Source organism: Hoplias malabaricus, chromosome 2 (genome assembly GCF_029633855.1).
Source record: "Hoplias malabaricus isolate fHopMal1 chromosome 2, fHopMal1.hap1, whole genome shotgun sequence".
Taxonomy (NCBI): Eukaryota; Metazoa; Chordata; class Actinopteri; order Characiformes; family Erythrinidae; genus Hoplias; species Hoplias malabaricus.
Genome location: NC_089801.1, coordinates 67,893,057 through 67,911,976, shown reverse-complemented (window position 1 = coordinate 67,911,976; position 18,920 = coordinate 67,893,057). Strand labels below are relative to the sequence as shown.

General features: G+C 40.9%; 1 protein-coding gene across 5 annotated transcripts in view; it reads left to right on the top strand.

Annotated features, from left to right (window-relative positions):
* mcf2la (mcf.2 cell line derived transforming sequence-like a) overlaps positions 1-16,766 on the top strand; it is a 79,580-nt gene extending 62,814 nt beyond the window's left edge. For 4 of the 5 annotated variants that reach the window (XM_066661153.1, XM_066661155.1, XM_066661154.1 and 1 more), the window contains 21 exons: positions 191-382; positions 1,945-2,136; positions 2,327-2,486; positions 3,217-3,263; positions 3,369-3,442; positions 3,609-3,675; positions 3,848-3,963; positions 4,254-4,323; positions 4,506-4,598; positions 6,460-6,552; positions 6,723-6,848; positions 6,927-7,148; positions 7,333-7,425; positions 7,555-7,633; positions 8,533-8,703; positions 9,407-9,499; positions 10,870-10,944; positions 14,026-14,132; positions 14,509-14,621; positions 15,014-15,117; positions 15,338-16,766. In XM_066661153.1, coding sequence (XP_066517250.1) covers positions 191-382; positions 1,945-2,136; positions 2,327-2,486; positions 3,217-3,263; positions 3,369-3,442; positions 3,609-3,675; positions 3,848-3,963; positions 4,254-4,323; positions 4,506-4,598; positions 6,460-6,552; positions 6,723-6,848; positions 6,927-7,148; positions 7,333-7,425; positions 7,555-7,633; positions 8,533-8,703; positions 9,407-9,499; positions 10,870-10,944; positions 14,026-14,132; positions 14,509-14,621; positions 15,014-15,117; positions 15,338-15,417 — 2,367 coding nt within the window. In that variant the 3' untranslated portion in view covers positions 15,418-16,766. The remainder of the gene's footprint in view (positions 1-190; positions 383-1,944; positions 2,137-2,326; positions 2,487-3,216; positions 3,264-3,368; positions 3,443-3,608; positions 3,676-3,847; positions 3,964-4,253; positions 4,324-4,505; positions 4,599-6,459; positions 6,553-6,722; positions 6,849-6,926; positions 7,149-7,332; positions 7,426-7,554; positions 7,634-8,532; positions 8,704-9,406; positions 9,500-10,869; positions 10,945-14,025; positions 14,133-14,508; positions 14,622-15,013; positions 15,118-15,337) is intronic. The other variant, XM_066661156.1, reaches the window with a different exon arrangement.
* Positions 16,767-18,920: the final 2,154 nt, after the last annotated feature.

Here is an 18,920-nt window from a genome sequence, read left to right as displayed (position 1 = left end):
GTTACTATCATCGCCGGGGGGAAAAGAAACACTGCACTGGTGCATCTGGTGGCTTTGTATGGAATAAAGTCCCTATTCATATTTTGATTACCTCTAACATGGAGCCTAAGGTACAGATTTAAAGAGGTCAGTTTACAGATCATATATTTCGTACATCATGTATGTTGTATTTCTGCTCGTCTGTGTGTAGGAGGTGCTGGACCGGGCCCTGTCGCTGGCCTCTGAGGGGGACACTCTGATTGAAAGTTCTCACTATGCTGTGGATTCTATTCTGCCCAAGTGCTCTGAGCTGCGAGTTGTGTGCGAGGAGGTGGGGGCTGTCCTGAAAGCCAAAAAAGCCCACCTTCTCAAAGCCATGGAGCTCCACTCAAGTCTGGAGAAGGTACCACTCTACATTTTTAACCCTCCACTATTCCTGTAAGATTCTATATGTTGACCACACTGCAATTCCTCCACCATATATACAGGGGTTAGACAATGAAACTGAAACACCTGTCATTGTAGTGTGGGAGGTGTCATGGCTAAATTGGAGCAGCCTGGTGGCCAATCTTCATTAATTGCACATTGCACCGGTAAGACCATGTGCATCCAATGGTTCAAACATTGTGTCCTGAAGGCGGTGCCGTGTATCAGGACGACAATGCACCAATACACACAGCAAGACTGGTGAGAGATTGGTTTGATGAACATGAAAGTGAATTTGAACTTCTCCCATGGCCTGCACAGTCACCAGATCTAAATATTATTGAGCCACTTTGGGGTGTTTTGGAGGAGCGAGTCAGGAAACGTTTTCCTCCACCAGCATCACGTAGTGACCTGGCCACTATCCTGCAAGAAGAATGGCTTAAAATCCCCTCTGACCACTGTGCAGGACATTTTATATGTCATTCCCAAGACGAACTGACGCTGTATTGGCCGCAAAAGGAGGCCCTACACCAAACTAATAAATTATTGGGGTCTAAAACCAGGTTTCAGTTTCATTGTCCAATCCCTGTATAGAAATTTACTGTTGCTTTCATTACCTTTTTTTTAAATAACCTTACAAAAGGAGCAAATTTCAATAGAGGTTAAAGTAAAAGGCCTAATTTCACATCAGTAAAACATGGTATTTTTAAATCACATTTTAAATTGTCAAATATTAAACCTGCCCTGTGAAGGACTGGCGCCCCCTCCAGGGTGTGTTCCCGCCTTGTGCCCAATGATTCCAGGTAGGCTCTGAACCCACCGTGACTCTGAACTGGATGAGCGCTTACAGAGAATGAATGAATGAATGAATTAAATATTAAATCACATTTTAAAATGTCAAATATTAACCCTTAAAAATGAAAATACAGCATATGTTTCTTCTGACAGCAAAAGCAGCAAAACCAAATATCTCACAAACTGTATTGGGGAAGAATAAAGGGTTCTTAAGTTGTTTCTTTGGTCCTTTCATCATGAATTGCGGTGATATTACTTACACAGTGGTTACTGAATCATTTAAAGCCGTTTCTGAATAATACATGGTAAGATTAATGGCTGAATAATGTGACTGGGGTTTAATCAGAAAATACTACTGCTTTTAACATAATGATTAAGTCAAATGGACCGTATTGTCATTTCTCAATATAAACTGTACGCATGGGAATGAATCGTCATTCTTCAGGACCACATTACACCGGAGCTACATAAAGTGCAGATACATGAAATTGTGAAACAAGTGCAAAACATGCAATACATTCACCCAAAAAACAAGAAGAAAACACCTGATGCTGAGTAGACAGACCGACAGCACAATACACAGCTAGGCTTCCGGTTGCTAAAGTAGCATGGGTGCTAAATTAGTAGCATTCCCATCTTTAAAGTTTGTTCTTTCTTCCTTCTTTCAAACTTTGTTTCCCGTTCCTCCTCTTCCCTTCCTGGAAACCTTTATAACTTCCATTCTTTATTCCCTTTTTCCTTCAGGCCACCAAATGGTGTGAGGAGGGAATTTACCTGCTAGCGTCTCAGCCTGTTGATAAGTGTCAGTCTCAGGATGGGGCTGAGGCAGCGCTGCAGGAGATCGAGCGTTACCTGGATACAGCCAATCAGCACAAGCTCACAGACTTGAACGGCATCTGGAGGGACTACGAGTCTGTTCTCACACCAGACTTCAGAGTAAGCAGCTCAGAATCAGCAGCCATAGTTTCACAGCTCATAAAGCGAAGAATCACAATCCAGAGAAGCCCTACATCTGTAATGTTTGAGTGTTGCTAGTGTAAATAATAAAGGATTGTGATTAAGTTCTTATTATGGTGGCGTTCCTATCTTACTAAGGCATATTTGCTGGGGTGTCTGTGTTGTACAGGAGCAGGTGGAGCGGGTCTTTCAGAAGCAGCTCTCTATGCAGGAAATGTTTGAGAAGAGGAGGATTAGCCTAAAAAAGCTAGCAGCCAAACAGACTCGACCGGTCCAGCCAGTAGCCCCCCGGCCGGAGGCCATCATCAAATCCCCCCTTTCCTCTCCAGGTACGATTTCATTTAAACACTGCTCTTTCAGGGTCTGCTTCTCTTTAGTGTGAGGATTAGCCTCAGTTCCGCTAACATCCCTTACTTTCATCCATACCTTTTATATCACCAGCATGATATAATTGATTTTAGAAAATTAAATCTGTGTAGAATCAGTGAAGGAAGCACAGAGTGAGTAAGTGAAGTAGGCTAAGCCCAGAGTGAGCTTTACTCTCGCTCATGAGCTTTTTAATGTGCACACAGCAAGGACGACTGTCTCAGTCTGCCATCTAGTGGCATGATTCATAGGGACCGTATGAAGCCTTATTGCTTTTCAACACAAGGATCGTGTGTTCAAGCATATTTTGGTATCTGTAAATGCCTTACAACCTGACATCAATATCGAAGTATGGGGAAGTATATTGTTAATACACTTAAACTAAATAAATAATAAATAAAACATTCTACAACACATTGCCCTTGTCAAACACACTCCAACAAGGACATGACAGGAACAACAGCTCCTAAATTGAGTGAGTATGTGCCCCTCGTGGTGCAGTTTAAGTGTGTGAATGTGAGTAAAGAGCCAGTCCCGTGACGTATTGTAAACGTTATAATTTGTTGTGATTATACCATTTGGGAAAAAAAGAAGCTGCCCTTAATAATAAAGGTTTTATTCACTTAAATAGATACTGATTAATTGATCGCCATAGAATAGACACGTATCGTAATATTTATTTACTATTTGTAGCCCACAGGGAAAAGAATTTACCATCAGACATCATCAACAATAAAAATGTAAGTATTTTCTTTGATCACAGTCCTGCCCTAGCTCTCAATACCGAAGTATAGTCATGGACTACAGGTGTGCTTAATGCATCTGTCCTAAAATTGTGTTACCAGGGAGACGGAGTCATCCAGAATGGCCGACCACCATCCCTCTCTGAAGAAGAGGAGACCCTTGCTGTGCTTAGGAGGTAAGTTTGAAAGCAAATGGTTTTGTGACATAAGGCAGATGATTTGAAATCACTGCCTTAAGCTTCTACAGCAAGTGTTTACTGTCAATGTAGCTGCAGCGTTTCAGAAGTGCTGCTGAAATCAGTGAGTGTGCTCAGTTTTGTGTGTATCTTCCTATGTGTACAGACATGTAATGAATGAGTTACTGGAGACTGAAAGAGCTTATGTGGAGGAGTTGCTGTGCGTACTGCAGGTAGGCACAGCTGTCAACACAACAAACACATGAGTGTTACACACATCCACTGTCTTTTGGATTATCTGAGATGAGTTTGGCCCCAGAAAAGTCTGCTGTGTTTCTGCAGAGAGTTGATGTATGGCAGGTATGTATGACACTTTATACTAATTATATCCTGTGTGTGTTTCAGGGCTATGCTGAGGAGATGGATAATCCCAACATGGTGCCCCTCATTCCCATCACTCTGCAAAATAAAAAGGATGTACTGTTTGGCAACATGCCTGAGATCTATCAGTTTCACAACAAGTGAGCAGCATCCTTGTTTACTTTAACCACGCTTCTGTCAGAGATGGGTCATGTTCTGCAGTTTTTAAAGCACTGAATAAAATATTGGGTTTTTTTTTCAAGCTATTTCAAGTTTTTTATTGAAATGAACTTAACCGTTAGGACGGTGTAGCTTTAATACCAAACAACAGCACATTTTCTTGGAGGTGCTATAATAATTTGAATCTATTTAATTATTATTATTTGACTCATTCTCTTGTTTGTGTGTGTGTGTGTGTGTGTGTGTGTGTGTGTGTGTGTTGCTTGTGCAGAACTTTCCTCCGAGAGCTTGAGACCTACACAGACTGCCCAGAACTTGTGGGCCGCTGCTTCTTAGAAAGGGTGGGTGTGTTTATATATATATATATATATATATATATATATATATAAAAAAAAAAGGTGCAGAAATTGTGTGACTGAACTGTAAAGGCTTGTTCTGATGGGTGGAGACCTGTGAAGATGTAGTAGCCCAGATTTTGCACTGACAGCTTGTATTTCTTTTGTGCTGTGCTTTCCTCCCTCAGATGACAGACCTTCAGATTTATGAGAAATACTGTCAAAATAAACCACGCTCTGAGTCTCTGTGGCGGCAGTGCTCCGACTGCGCCTTCTTTCAGGTAAATCCTCGCTGTGCCCCTTCACAGAATAACTTCAGAAATTTGTACCACACGTGTTAAGTTTAATTATTATGTCTTACGTAATGTCAATGAGTCTTATGTAATATTCATCATTTTAACACTGATTTCATTCTACATGACATAAAATAATAATTCATATAATAAAATTGTACTAGTTTTATAATGAATGATTTTAACTAGGCATGAGAGATTATAAGATTTAATTTAATATTTTAAGCTCACTGCAATGATAAAGTTCATTTATTCATTCATTATCTGTAAGTGTTTATCCAGTTCAGGGTCGCGGAGAACACACCACACTCCTCACAGACAGTCACCCGGAGGAAACCCACACAGACACAGGGAGAACACACCACACTCCTCACAGACAGTCACCCGGAGAAAACCCACGCAGACATGGGGAGAACACACAACACTCCTCACAGACAGTCACCCGGAGGAAACCCACGCAGACACAGGGAGAACACACCACACTCCTCACAGACAGTCACCCGGAGGAAACCCACGCAGACACAGGGAGAACACACCACACTCCTCACAGACAGTCACCCGGAGGAAACCCACGCAGACACAGGGAGAACACACCACACTCCTCACAGACAGTCACCCGGAGAAAACCCCCGCAGACATGGGGAGAACACACCACACTCCTCACAGACAGTCACCCGGAGAAAACCCCCGCAGACATGGGGAGAACACACCACACTCCTCACAGACAGTCACCCGGAGGAAACCCACGCAGACACAGGGAGAACACACCACACTCCTCACAGACAGTCACCCGGAGAAAACCCACGCAGACATGGGGAGAACACACCACACTCCTCACAGACAGTCACCCGGAGGAAACCCACGCAGACACGGGGAGAACACACCACACTCCTCACAGACAGTCACCCGGAGAAAACCCACGCAGACATGGGGAGAACACACCACACTCCTCACAGACAGTCACCCGGAGGAAACCCACGCAGACACAGGGAGAACACACCACACTCCTCACAGACAGTCACCCGGAGAAAACCCACGCAGACATGGGGAGAACACACCACACTCCTCACAGACAGTCACCCGGAGGAAACCCACGCAGACACAGGGAGAACACACCAAACTCCTCACAGACAGTCACCCGGAGAAAACCCACGCAGACATGGGGAGAACACACCACACTCCTCACAGACAGTCACTCGGAGGAAACCCACGCAGACACTGGGAGAACACACCACACTCCTCACAGACAGTCACCCGGAGGAAACCCACGCAGACACAGGGAGAACACACCACACTCCTCACAGACAGTCACCCGGAGGAAACCCACGCAGACACAGGGAGAACACACCACACTCCTCACAGACAGTCACCCGGAGCGGGAATCGAACCCACAACCTCCAGGACCCTGGAGCTGTGTGACTGTGACACCTAAATGCTGCACCACCGCTCCGCTCAATCATAAAGTTAATAGTAAAAAATGATATGCTTTTCCAAGATGAATTCTAAGGCATCCACCCTATGGAAATACATGACTTAATTCAGCAGCTAAGTAAGTAGTCAGTTGGTTTAAATGTGTGTGTTAGAGCAGAGGAAATACTCAGTACAGTGTGAGGGTTCTTGGGACAAAGGGGTGAATTAAAAAGATGGAACTGATAATATAATCGCTGATAAGCCAGTGCATATCAACATGGCTGTAGGAAGGAATTCTATATTGATCAAGCGAATAACATATGATTAATAATAGTTCTGGCAATAATTAACAGTTGTGTTGTGTGGATAAGTCTAGGTGTGTGTGCCGGTGTTTGAGGAACTGTGGTATTTAAGGTGTATGTGTGTTTGTGTCTTGTAGGAGTGCCAGAAGAAACTGGAGCATAAGCTTGGTTTGGACTCCTACCTATTGAAACCTGTGCAGCGCATCACTAAATACCAGCTCCTCCTCAAGGTATAAACCCAAATGTATATTTGTAATAAGTGTATTATCCAGGGGGAAAAAGTTAGTTTTTCATGGTTGATTCAATATTTCAAGTCACTTGGATGTGAATTCTATTGTACCTTTTGAATTGAAGTGGGTGTAGTTACATTTACATAATGTGTGTGTTTCTATATGCACAGGAGTTATTAAAGTACAGTAAAGGTTGTGAGGGTTCAGAGGACCTACAGGAGGCACTCTCTTCCATCCTCGGCATTCTCAAAGCAGTCAATGACTCCATGCATCTCATTGCCATTACTGGATATGAGGTACAGTGACACACAATCACTATCGATTCCTCGATACTTATTACAGATAATATTCAACCTCTGACCTCTTTTGACCAGGGGAACCTGAGTGAGCTGGGCAGACTCCTGATGCAGGGGTCATTCAGTGTGTGGACGGAGCATAAGAAAGGCCACGCTAAAGTCAAGGACCTGGCAAGATTCAAACCAATGCAGCGGCACCTGTTTCTGCACGAGAAAGCCCTCCTCTTCTGTAAGAAACGTGAAGAGAGTGGGGAAGGCTATGAGAAAGCACCGTCTTACAGCTTCAAACATTCACTCAGTGTAAGGGCCTCTACTACATGAAAACATTTACCCCTAACCCTAACCAATATTCCCCGAAGTGGACTTCTGATTGTTACCTCCTTAGTTTTGGTTCGTAATCACATTAAGCAAAGTTCAACACATCGTTTACAAAGACAGACTTGTCAGAATGTAGTGATTTTTATCTGGTTCTTCTTTCCAAAAGATGAGTGCTGTGGGCATTACAGAGAACGCCAAAGGAGACAACAAGAAATTTGAGATTTGGTGCAACTCAAGAGAGGAGGTTTACATCGTCCAGGTGAGTGTTCACCAAAGGAACTGTGGGTTTCTAATTGGAAACAGAAATAAATGATTAAATATGAGTCCATGCTAATCCACACTAATGGTTTTGGGGGGGTTTTGTTGTTCTTTTTTCAAAAAATTTCAGGCACCCACAGCAGAGATCAAAACATCGTGGGTGAATGAGATCCGGAAAGTTCTGACTGGCCAGTTAAAAGCCTGCAGGGGTGAGAGAGAGAGAGAAAGACTGAGACACACATTTACAAAAACACATCTGGTAGACAGCCACTTGTATTGTTGTGCCAAGAAAGTGGATCCATGGAGTGACTATTATTCAGGGGCCGTCTCTCTGCACGGCCAGATCTCCCTCACAAACATTTCACATTGAATGTAGGGCATAAATTTGGACATATTTATGGTGAATTAAGTAGGGCATTAACTAAGAGTTTGAAATTGGTTTCAATATAAAGGAACCTGTTGATCTGAAATACAAATAAACATACAGGGGTTGGACAATGAAAGTGAAGACCACAATAATTTATTAGTGTGATGTAGGGCCTCCTTTTGCGGCCAATACAGCGTCAGTTCATCTTGGGAATGACATATAAAATGTCCTGCACAGTGGTCAGAGGGATTTTAAGCCATTCTTCTTGCAGGATAGTGGCCAGGTCACTACGTGATGCTGGTGGAGGAAAACGTTTCCTGACTCGCTCCTCCAAAACACCCCAAAGTGGCTCAGTAATATTTAGATCTGGTGACTGTGCAGGCCATGGGAGATGTTCAACTTCACTTTCATGTTCATCAAACCAATCTTTCACCAGTCTTGCTGTGTGTATTGGTGCATTGTCGTCCTGATACACAGCACCGCCTTCAGGACACAATGTTTGAACCACTGGATGCACATGGTCTGCCACGGTCAGCCATGAAACCTCCCACACTACAATGACAGGTGTTTCAGTTTCATTGTCTAACTCAAGTATGTTTAAATTAAGACCATATAATAGGAAGCCCTATATATTTTACATTATTCTTTGAAAAATCAAACTGAAAAAGCCAAGCCAAACTCTACATGTGCGATGGCGTGCAAGGTATTTTCAGACACTGATTCTGTTATTTGGAACCCCAGAAGCGAGTCAGCAGAAGACATCGGAACAGGTTTCTCCAAGCAGCACTGTGATTAGCCTCAGTCCCTTTAAGGCCAGTCAGAAGAACATAAAGAAAGGGGAGGAGAAAAAAGCGGAAACTGTCCCCGACTCCGGCTTTGCACCTTCATCCAAAAATATGGACAAGGTCAAAGGTGAGGCAGCTGAACCTTCTTCCATCCTGGAGATAACTCCATAGTGTAATCCCTTTGAACACCATGAGGAAATACTACTGTGAATATGAATACAACTTTACGTTCATAGAACGTACATTTTAAGTATAGCTTTGTGGAAATTTTGGCATGCTATCTAGTCTGAAATTAAAGTTTCAGATGTCTAACTTATCTCCATTTACCACTGAATGTCTCAAAAGTAAGGAGACACAAACAAGTTTGGGATCCAGTTTTAGAGGAAGAGAGAAACCATGGATTCCCTTTCTCCCATAGTTTTTGTCTAAAGGGTTTTTCTGACTTTTTAGTTTATTTTTAAAAGAGCTACACTGATTATGGTTCTGAGACATAAGGTAGGACTTATTGGGCCATATACTGTAGAGTTATGAGTTTGTGGTCCCCTTCTGTTTCACCAAAACGCAAAATCTGAGTAATTTTCACTACACCGCCTTTCTAAATGCTTCTGTTACTTTCAGTGGCACTTTCCTGGTGTAGGATTCTCTTTCTTTTGACTTTGATTCTTCTGCAGTTACTAATAATCTTAATTCTGAGCTTCTTTCTCTCTCTCCACGATTTCTTTCTCGTTTCTTCCATCGTTTTCAATACCTGTTTCTCATCTCTCTTGCTCTGTGGTCTTCTTTCTTTTTTTCTCCTTTGTGTTTTCTGTCTCTCTCGTCACGCTCTGTAGATGAGGCAGTTATCAGTCCCACCACAGACAGAGCAGCCGTGGCTAAAAAGCGTTTTACACTTCAGGGTTTCAGCAACCTCAAGAGTCAGAAAGGTACAGGGCTTTGTATGTATTTACACAATCCCACCATCAATCACCAGTTCCAGCAGGAATCAATAGGCAATAATTCCACTAACTATTCCTTTATTGATTACTGTTAATCACACTCAATAAAATAGCTTCTTGCAGCTGTGAGGAGATTGGACTTTTCCTTCCAGAAAGTTCTCTACCCCTGCCACCCTCATCCTGTGAGAAAGCAAACGTGTGTTTTTATTTATTTATTTATTTATTTATATTAAGATTTTTATTTTGAGGAGTTGGTGTGTTCTCCCTGTGTCAGCGTGGGTTTCCTCCCACAGTGCAAAAACACACGTTGGTAGGTGGATTGGCGACTCAAAAATGTCCGTAGGTGTGAGTGAATGTGTGTGTCTGCGTTGCCCTGTGAAGGACTGGCGCCCCCTCCAGGGTGTATTCCCGCCTTGCGCCCAATGATTCCAGGTAGGCTCTGGACCCACCGCGACCCTGAACTGGATAAGGGTTACAGACAATGAATGAATGAAAGATTTTTATTGTTTTACTTTATTAACCTGCTTTTTTCAAGTAAAGATATTTAAACATTAAAACTTTACTTTTTAACACAAAAATATTATTTTACAAAAATTCCATTAGAAACTATAGGTGTTTCTTCTGTTACACATCAACAAATTCCCCTTATTTTTAAGAGAGAATTGTGCAGTTGTTACTGAGTGATATTTTCAGTGATTCTTATACAAATGTAGTTCTAATAATTTATCCTTTCCATTGATTCCTGGTGCAGATCTGCTATCGCCCCCTGGTGCTAAAAGTCTTACACTTCCAATGGTTACACTCTGTCCTCCAGGTACACTGCAGTGGTAGATGGCCTAGAGCTAATCTATAATAAATTAGCATCGCTTAGATAGCTACTGGATAAGCTTTAACTTAGATCCAAAACCTGTTCAGTAGTATCTCAGTGGTGTAGAATATTTCTCGTTCATAGAAATATTAAAGGGACACTCCAGACAAAAAGACATTTCTCAAGCCTTTCTGATAACATACCTTCAAGTTTGCAACAATGATTTATAGGTGGCTGGCTGATTTTTAAAACATGCTTTTCTAATTCTTTAGCTGGTAAGCGCTACTGCCTTTACCTATCCGCTTAGTCTTTGAGAGGATGGTAGTTGTTGTTTTTTGAAATTTCCTCTCATCTACGTCATTAGAATTGGGTTTCCTAGTCTGACCAGACTGTCCCTTTAATGAGTGCACATAGGAATCTATAGTTAATTGTATGCCACTTCGGTCTCTTCTACAACTAATGCTAATATTTTCTTTCCTCTCATCTCTTATCTGTATTTTCTTTTTGCTATATTCTTCTCTTTTCTTGCTCTCTTGCTCCTGACTGCTAGGATCTCCCCCTAGCCCTGACCACAAAACCAAACGACATGAGATTAAAAGTGATCCCACACCGTTTGGCTTCAGAGGTATACTGGCCCTTTAAATCACATTAGTTCATTCCTCAAAGCCCCTCTTTGGACCAATTATCATTTTGTTTCTAAACATTTGTCTGTGCTGTTTGTTTACTGTGTTTAATGTTCATTTTGTCATTTTGGACATTTAGAATGGTTTTGGATTTCAGTCTTAGGCCCATTGTTTACTCTTGAATTTTTTCTTTTTTTTTTGTCTTTGTTTTTTATTCAGATCATGTCATACCATTTTATTAATTAATTTATTTATTTATTTTAAAGAGTTTGGTGTAATGGCACCTGTAAAAGTAATATTATAGACATGTTTTTAAAGTAGCAGAAGGGTTAGCCCGCCAGAGCAGTCATTGTTTTTATTAAATACCAAAAACAAACATATCAGACCTTTTCAGCTTAAGGCAGTTTAGCTTTCCCCATTCATGTTATAAGGAGATTAGCGCTAATAGAAGAAGAATACGAGATAGATTCCAACAAGGCAAAATACAGAGAAACCATTCATAGGAGAGATTATTTATGTAAGGCTCTGTATCATAAAGGGGTTGTTTAAATCAATAATAATACATTGATTTGAGAAGGTGAAAATCTATGCCAGCTTTGGGTATGATTGGTTGCGTTTCCCTCAGACACAGGTTCCCACATCACCCTCAGCAGAGTCAAATGGCTCAGCACTTCCAGCCTCTTACAGGCTAAGAGGAAAGGTAAAGGCTGTTGCCTGGTGTGGGGTGAACTTTGACCTTTTCATTACTATCTCTTACTTCGATTCTCACCAAAACCACTTTCACAAGGACACAAAGGAGCGGTTTACCAGATTTCAAGAGCACTTTACCCAGAAATGCTAATGTGGCTAATGAAAACTACAAAAGGCATTATGGGATGTATGTATTTCTCAACCAAGAGCTTTAGCATAATCGCTAAAAATAAACAGTTGCTTCCTCACAACTGTGTTCATTCGTAAGTAGCCGTGTTAGCGTTTTTGGGTGAAATGTTCCTAAAAGTAAATGAAACTCACTTTCACTTCCACATTTGGATTTTATTTTTTATTTAGGTCGGGTCTTAATCTCTATCAGGGAAATCAACACAATTGTGTCTGTATTGTACCTAAAATATCTTGAAATCATGCATGCCTGACTGCACATTAAAGAGCTTGTACTCTGCGTGTACCACTTTAACGGAGAATTCTCAGCATTTTTCAAAATGTCCTTCTGAAATGTAAACAAAGTAAGTCACCATGGCCTGCTGCGATATGCTCCACCTCAAACCAGAAAGGAACCAGAGGTGGTTTAAATAATGTCCAAACCTTTTGTATATTCTATTAATTTATCATTTTCAGCATTAAATTCTGATGATTACATGTAGATTTATTGGTTGATTTGGGGATGGTTCATAAAATTGCTATTCAGTGGAACCTCTACCTTTGAACTTGATCCGATCCGTGACCCGGTTCGTAAGAGGAAAAGTTTGTTTCTCGAGTCAATTTTCCCCATTTAAAATAATGTAAAAGAAATTAATGTGTTCCAGCCCCCGCCCCGAAAGTCACCATTTTTGCACTCTCAAATTAGTAAAAAAAAAATACATGTAGCGTTACTAAAAATAAACAAAGAAATACAGTGGAAACAGTAATAAAAAAGAAATAAAGTTTTAAGTGGTTACACATCGCTACCTTGAAGACATGACGACTGGCTGGAGGAGTAACACAGGCACTGGCTGTATGACGGGAGGTGGGGGTTGGGTGGAATAACGGAGAGTAGGCGGGTGAATGTGGGGAGAGGAAGCGTAGATACGGTTTAACTTTGCACGAATTTCGATGTTTGCTATTTACACTAATGCTAAATTGCTAAAGCTACAATTTGCTAATCTTAAGAGCTCACTCAAGTCTGAGTGCGCTGGGAGACTCGCCTATTGGGGTCACAGGCCATTTCCAGCCGCCGGCGGAGGCTCGGGTTCGTTTCTAGAGTCATGGTTCATTGGTGGAGGCAAAAAATATTCAAATGCCCGGTTCATATCTTGGAAGGTTTGTTAGTATAGGCGTTCGTTAGTAGAGGTTCCACTGTATTTGTGTTGTAGCAGACGCCATCCCTTGTTTTACCAGTGCAAAGAAATAAGTCATTCCACATCAAATGACTCTCAATGACTTAGTTTGCATTTAACAAATGTAGATATTTTAGAAGAAAAAAAAGAGAGAATTCTCCTTTGAGACACTCTGATGGTATCTGCATGCGATTGTCTGTTATGGATTTGCAGCTTGGTGGATTCTGGTTTCAATCTTGCTATCTCTTGTCAGAACTACAGTTAAAGTGGTCTCCCCTATGCACTGTGTTTATCAGCTATTAAGATATAACCTCTAAAATTGTATAAAAAGAAGAGCTCATGTTGAGAACCGAAAAGATTTTGTTTGTTTGTGGTTAAAACCTATTACTTAAGGTTTCTTTTTGTTCATTGGTTTAGTGGGGACCCACCCCTGTGAAGCAGCAAACAGCCCTCAGCAGGGCATTCCTTTTTTTTTGGCTTCACAGCCTGAAGGAGATTCACTGCTGCTTGTGGGTGGTATGAACGTGTGGAGCACATGTTCTCATCTTTAAAGGACTTGTTTCACCAAATATGCTGATGTTGTTTGTTAGAACTTTGTTTACTGATATACAATACTGCAAAGGCTTGCTATGCACAGAGCAGTGGTAGAAGTCTCTTATAATTAGTGTTGAAATTTGCATCCGTGTGCCACTACATTAATATATAGTTATGTCTTTGAGTTTCATTCAGTATTGACAGGCTCCAACTTTTTGCTCTATTTGTCGTGTCAACACACTACAAAACAGTAAAAAACCTTGGGTATGTCTCTTGGGTCATTTTATGGGTCATTGGTGGATCCAGAACACCTTTCCCTCTTTATAACTGGTTCATGGTGAAATTAGTGTAGTGTTGGAGAGAGAATCTTTCATTGATTCATTCTTTTTTCTTTTCTCTTTCACAATCATCCCTCCATCTTACTGAAAAACCATTTATCTCAAAATAAATACCTGAACGACAAGAGCCACATTCAACTATGCGATATGTTTACCATCTCCCACACCTTACTCTCCGCAGGGTTCAATAAGGCCTCTCTCTCCATGGACGCCTCAGAAGACAATGATGGCTACTCCAGCTCCGAGGACCCTCTGAACTCTGACCCTGAGGATGAGGGCAGGAAACTGGTGGGTCATTAGGGGTTAAGTGTCGTGTCATCAGGTTCATTTGAGGTCACTTCACTTCAAAGCTAAGGCGCTGATATTACATCATTTGTATATATTAAAGCTACATTATAAGAAAAAAAACGTTTGGAAAATGTACATACTTACAGTAGTGTGGAGCATATGGTTACACATTGTCTGTTCACTTTTTTTATGCTGAAAGGGAATGTCAAGCTCCAACACACACCTTCATTTATGCACACACACCTGTGTTGGAATGTTATTCAACTGGTTAATTTTTCCTGCACATACAGTGTACTTTTAATTTAAAAAGGAAAAAAAAGGTGAATTGGTCCTTGAGAAGGATGCTATAACTGTGTGTGTGTGTGTGTGTGTGTAGTCTCCAGGCAGATACGTGGTAGTAGCTGATTATGATAAAGGAGGAGCTCAGGATCTTTCTGTGAAGAGCGGAGACATGGTGCAACTCGTCCGAGAGGGCACTGATGGACAGTGGTAAATTCATCAGTAACCATTAATACACCCTCAGACAGCTAGAGGTATTGTTGCTCAGCAGAAAATGCACATATTTGGCGTACAAGGGGTCCCAGTGTGGGTGTGGACCCACACTGTACACTTTTAAGCTTTGTCTCATCTAACACACCCAGTTCAGTGCATTACCTGTTGAATGTGCTTCTCGTGGATTTTAAGGAATTTAAAATATGCGGAGAACCTGGGGTTGACAGGACTCAGAGAAGTAGTTCATATGAGTAGAATTCCAAGCTTTACAGGCCAAATTGTGCTCTGAATTATAATGAACTCGCTGTTAGTTACTACTCTTTGATCATTGTAATGCTTGTGTCATGCTGTGTTATTAATTTCCTTGTATGTGTGGGTATTTGTTCAAGGTTTGTGCGGAACCTGAAGAACAGTAAGGAGGGCTGGGTTCCTGCTGCTAATCTGCTCACTCTAATCGGAGAGTCAAAGTCCTCACAGTCTCTCACCAGCTCAGGTAAACCAGCAGAACCCCTGTCATTGGCTAATTCAACTAACAATTACGGGTGTTTACAGAGAATAACTGTACTTGGGACAGAATCTGAGTGTCAGTCTTAGCACAGTATATACACAGTAGAGTCAATACAGTACTATAGATTACAGTAGAGATGCACTGGTTTAAATCAAGGTAAAGTATTCTGTACTTTGTGTGACATTTATTTATTTATTTTTATTAGAAGGCAGCGGGTCAGGCAACTTGAGCACTTCATCCAGTTGCAGTGAAACCTACACCAGCTTCTCGGACATCAAACCCTGAGGCCTTTCTGGCCTCTAACCTGCCTCTGCAGTCTCGCCTAGTGGCAGCTCCAACACATTGCACTTTCTGCTGAGAAAGCTCCTCTATGTACTGTATTTAGAAATGACACCACATCAATTTAAAACAAAGCTTTATTCTCACCCCTTCTCTACTACAACTGATGTTACAAAATGGAGGCAGAACCTGACTTACTCTTTTATTTCTTATTTATATCAAAAACGTATCGATTGGAGTAAATGATGGCACACCTTTGATAATAGCTGGATACATTTCATTTTAAAAGAATAACTGGATAAGAGAGGCCCTCAAGACCTTCAATATTTCATGGTTTTAAATGAAAGCAGGGCAAGCAGGGAGCCTATGCACTGGATAAATCAGCTTGTACAGCCTATTATGCCACTCAATGCACTAAAATCTGTGATCATTGCACTTCCGCTAGGTTTTGCTGGTCTTGTACGGAGTATATCAAAACTCTTTGGAATGTCCTGTTTTCAGGGATGGCCTGGTTTTGTAGAGAAAACCGAAATGCGACGTTATGTGATTATGGATACAGATTTGTTGGAATTGTGCCTGGTCTCTTGTTATTGAAAGAACTGTGAAAATGTCCCATCCCATTCACTGTATGTATTAATCGTAAACTATTGTATATTTTAGATTAATCAATTATTTTCTGTATGATAAAATATTTGTACAGATATTATAACTTTTACCTCATTTTTTTTTTTCATTAAAATAGTGTACGTGTTGTATATTAAATCATGTTTTTCATGAATTATGTTTATTTTATCTGGAGCTTCAATGTTCTTGGTCTGCACTAATTTATTTTTTATTTTATTTTCATTTCGTTGGACTGTACCTTACTCTATATTGTTTTTTTTTTCACTTATGACTGAATAAAAATGTGAAATCTAAAGTCATTTACATATTAAACAGACACACAGTAATGTTATCTTTCCTGCTGAAAGAATCTGAAATGTGTGGCCAAAATCAGCTAATCCCAGACCTCTTCCATAAAATCAGTTGCAGATTTTGAACCAGTCTGGACAGAAATATATATATATTTTTAGATTTGTCCAACTTGTATCAATTTGTGATTGTGGCCCCAAACTTGCCTCACCTTAATGTCTCATGTCTGTTTATGGTAAGCACTGCAGATGTTTCAAGTCTTGAACCAACAAAATCAAACGTATGTTTCAATCTCAATAATACATTCTACACGGCACTTTGCCCTTGTCTTTCTCTATTTTCATATGCACCTGTTATGAAGGTATGTGTGTACATATGTATTTAAGAGGTTGTATGAGTTGTATGAATTATGAGACTTTAAGCTTGAATAAAGTCAACAGAAAATAAACGTCTTCCATTTGGTGCTTCTCAATATTGTCATATATTTGTAGTTCCTTCATGTCTGCAAACGTTCTCCTTCTGTGACGGTGCTTTCTCTTTGAAAAAAAACTTGCTTCATTATCTCCAGATATAAAGTCAACCTGAATGAGCTGATAAGAGATTCCACCTGAGAAACTAGAAGATCTGTAGAGATTATGCACAGGTGTATGGTCCCACATCCTTTAACCTTTATAGGAGAAGCCACAGAGCAGTTAATGCTAATGCAAAGGGGGCTCGTAATGCATTAGGCTACATGGAGGGGTGCCAAGGATTGAGGCCAATATAGATGTGAGAAAGATATTAATTTAATGATTAGATTAGGGATTTTCTTTCTCTGAGTTTCAAGAGAAGTTTGGATGTTTCTTCGTGTTTTGAATGTTAAGGGGCTAAGCAATAAAGAAACATGGCAGTTTTGGGATCCATTCAGCTTGCCCTGCAACAATGGAGTCTGATGCTAATGAGTATGAGTCATGGTCGACACCACTGTCTGCTCCTCCTCTCCCGCTGTTTCCGTGACCAGTCTTCTTCGTGGCTCTCAGGCCTGTCCACGGCGATAAGAAATCAACCTCTGACGCGATATTTAAAGATAGTGAGTCAAAGCTATGACTCACTCTGAGGGACAGAGTCCTTCATTACCGAGTCAGAGCACGAACACAGACGAACGCTCGCACAGTTCCGCCCTCACGGACAGAGCGCACCAATAGGAGGCGGCGATACTGCTGTTTCTATGAAGACTGGGTGTAATAGACAGCTGATCTGAGAACAGCGCAATTGAGCTCAACAGAACGGGGAGAGTGGACGAATAATCATCATAGACATTCACAGACAACATTAAAACAACATAAACAAACTGTAGATTGAAGCTAAAGCTAATGTTTATTTGTAAAAATTGCAACTCTCTTCATCCTTTGTCCAATGTACTCATACATATACATGCAAACTTTTAAAGCCTCCCTCCAGTGATTACAATTAATTACAAGAATCGTGGCCCATATAGATGTGCCAAATCCCGCCTCTGTCTTCACCCGCCCTTCAACCACTGGCCTGCAGCTCTAAAGATCCACCTCCAAGTTGACGGGATTAGTTGAGTCTGAATTCACCAGCTCCAGATTGTTTTTGGAACAGTGCAGCTTTAAAAGAACACTAGGTAAGATTTGGTGTATTTGCCCCACAGCTCCCCCTACAGTTACAGCATTCCTACCCTCCTTCAAATGCTACATAGTACAGTTTCTGCATTACTGAGTCAGGAATAGCAACGATGGAGGCTCCCTTTTGCAGGTCAGGGAATCATCACAGTAAAAACTTTAAATATAGCTAAGTTAGGGTGACCAGATCTGAGATGCAGAAAAAGAGGACACGTCTCAGGAACTTACTTTCATCCGAGAACTTACATTTACATTACGGCATAGCTGCTCGAGATGAGGGTATAGGTGCATGAGCGTTGCATGACGTAAACAAGGACTACTGACGTGCAGACTGACCAATTAAATGTTTACAGAGAAGGTTATCGACCAATAACGGTAGCTCTACAGTCAGACCGTCCAATCAGAAGATTGTAGGCTACTTCACCGCGCCCCCTTCTCACTCAAGCGAACCAATCGGAGAAGGGGAGGGCGGGACTAGTTTGTGAACGAAACGCTTCTCGAAAATTCTATGTAAGCTCTAGAAAAACAAAATCCCGGACGTTTGTGAAATTCCGCCCGGACATTTTTTTAAGTCTAAAAAAGAGGACATGTCCGGGAAAAAGAGGACGTCTGGTCACCGTAGCTAAGTTAAAAGTACTATATAGTGTTCCTTTATAGCAGATATATTTATCTATATGTATTCTAGCATATAAAACAGCATCACATAGACTGTTAACGAATATATTTTAAAAAAACAACGAAGACTTAATATTCTTTGTAAGGAGTTGATTATGACTGAATCCACAACTCAGTTTTTAAGGAATCATTTGTGTATAAATCCAATTTAACAAGATATATTATGGAAATAAAGGAAATAGCTGAAAGTAATCTACGATGCAGTTTGAAACCATTTATTTTTGAAAAATCAGCAATACTTTGCTTTACAAATGAACCCGCATGCTTTAGTTAGCTCATACACACATTCCGCTGACG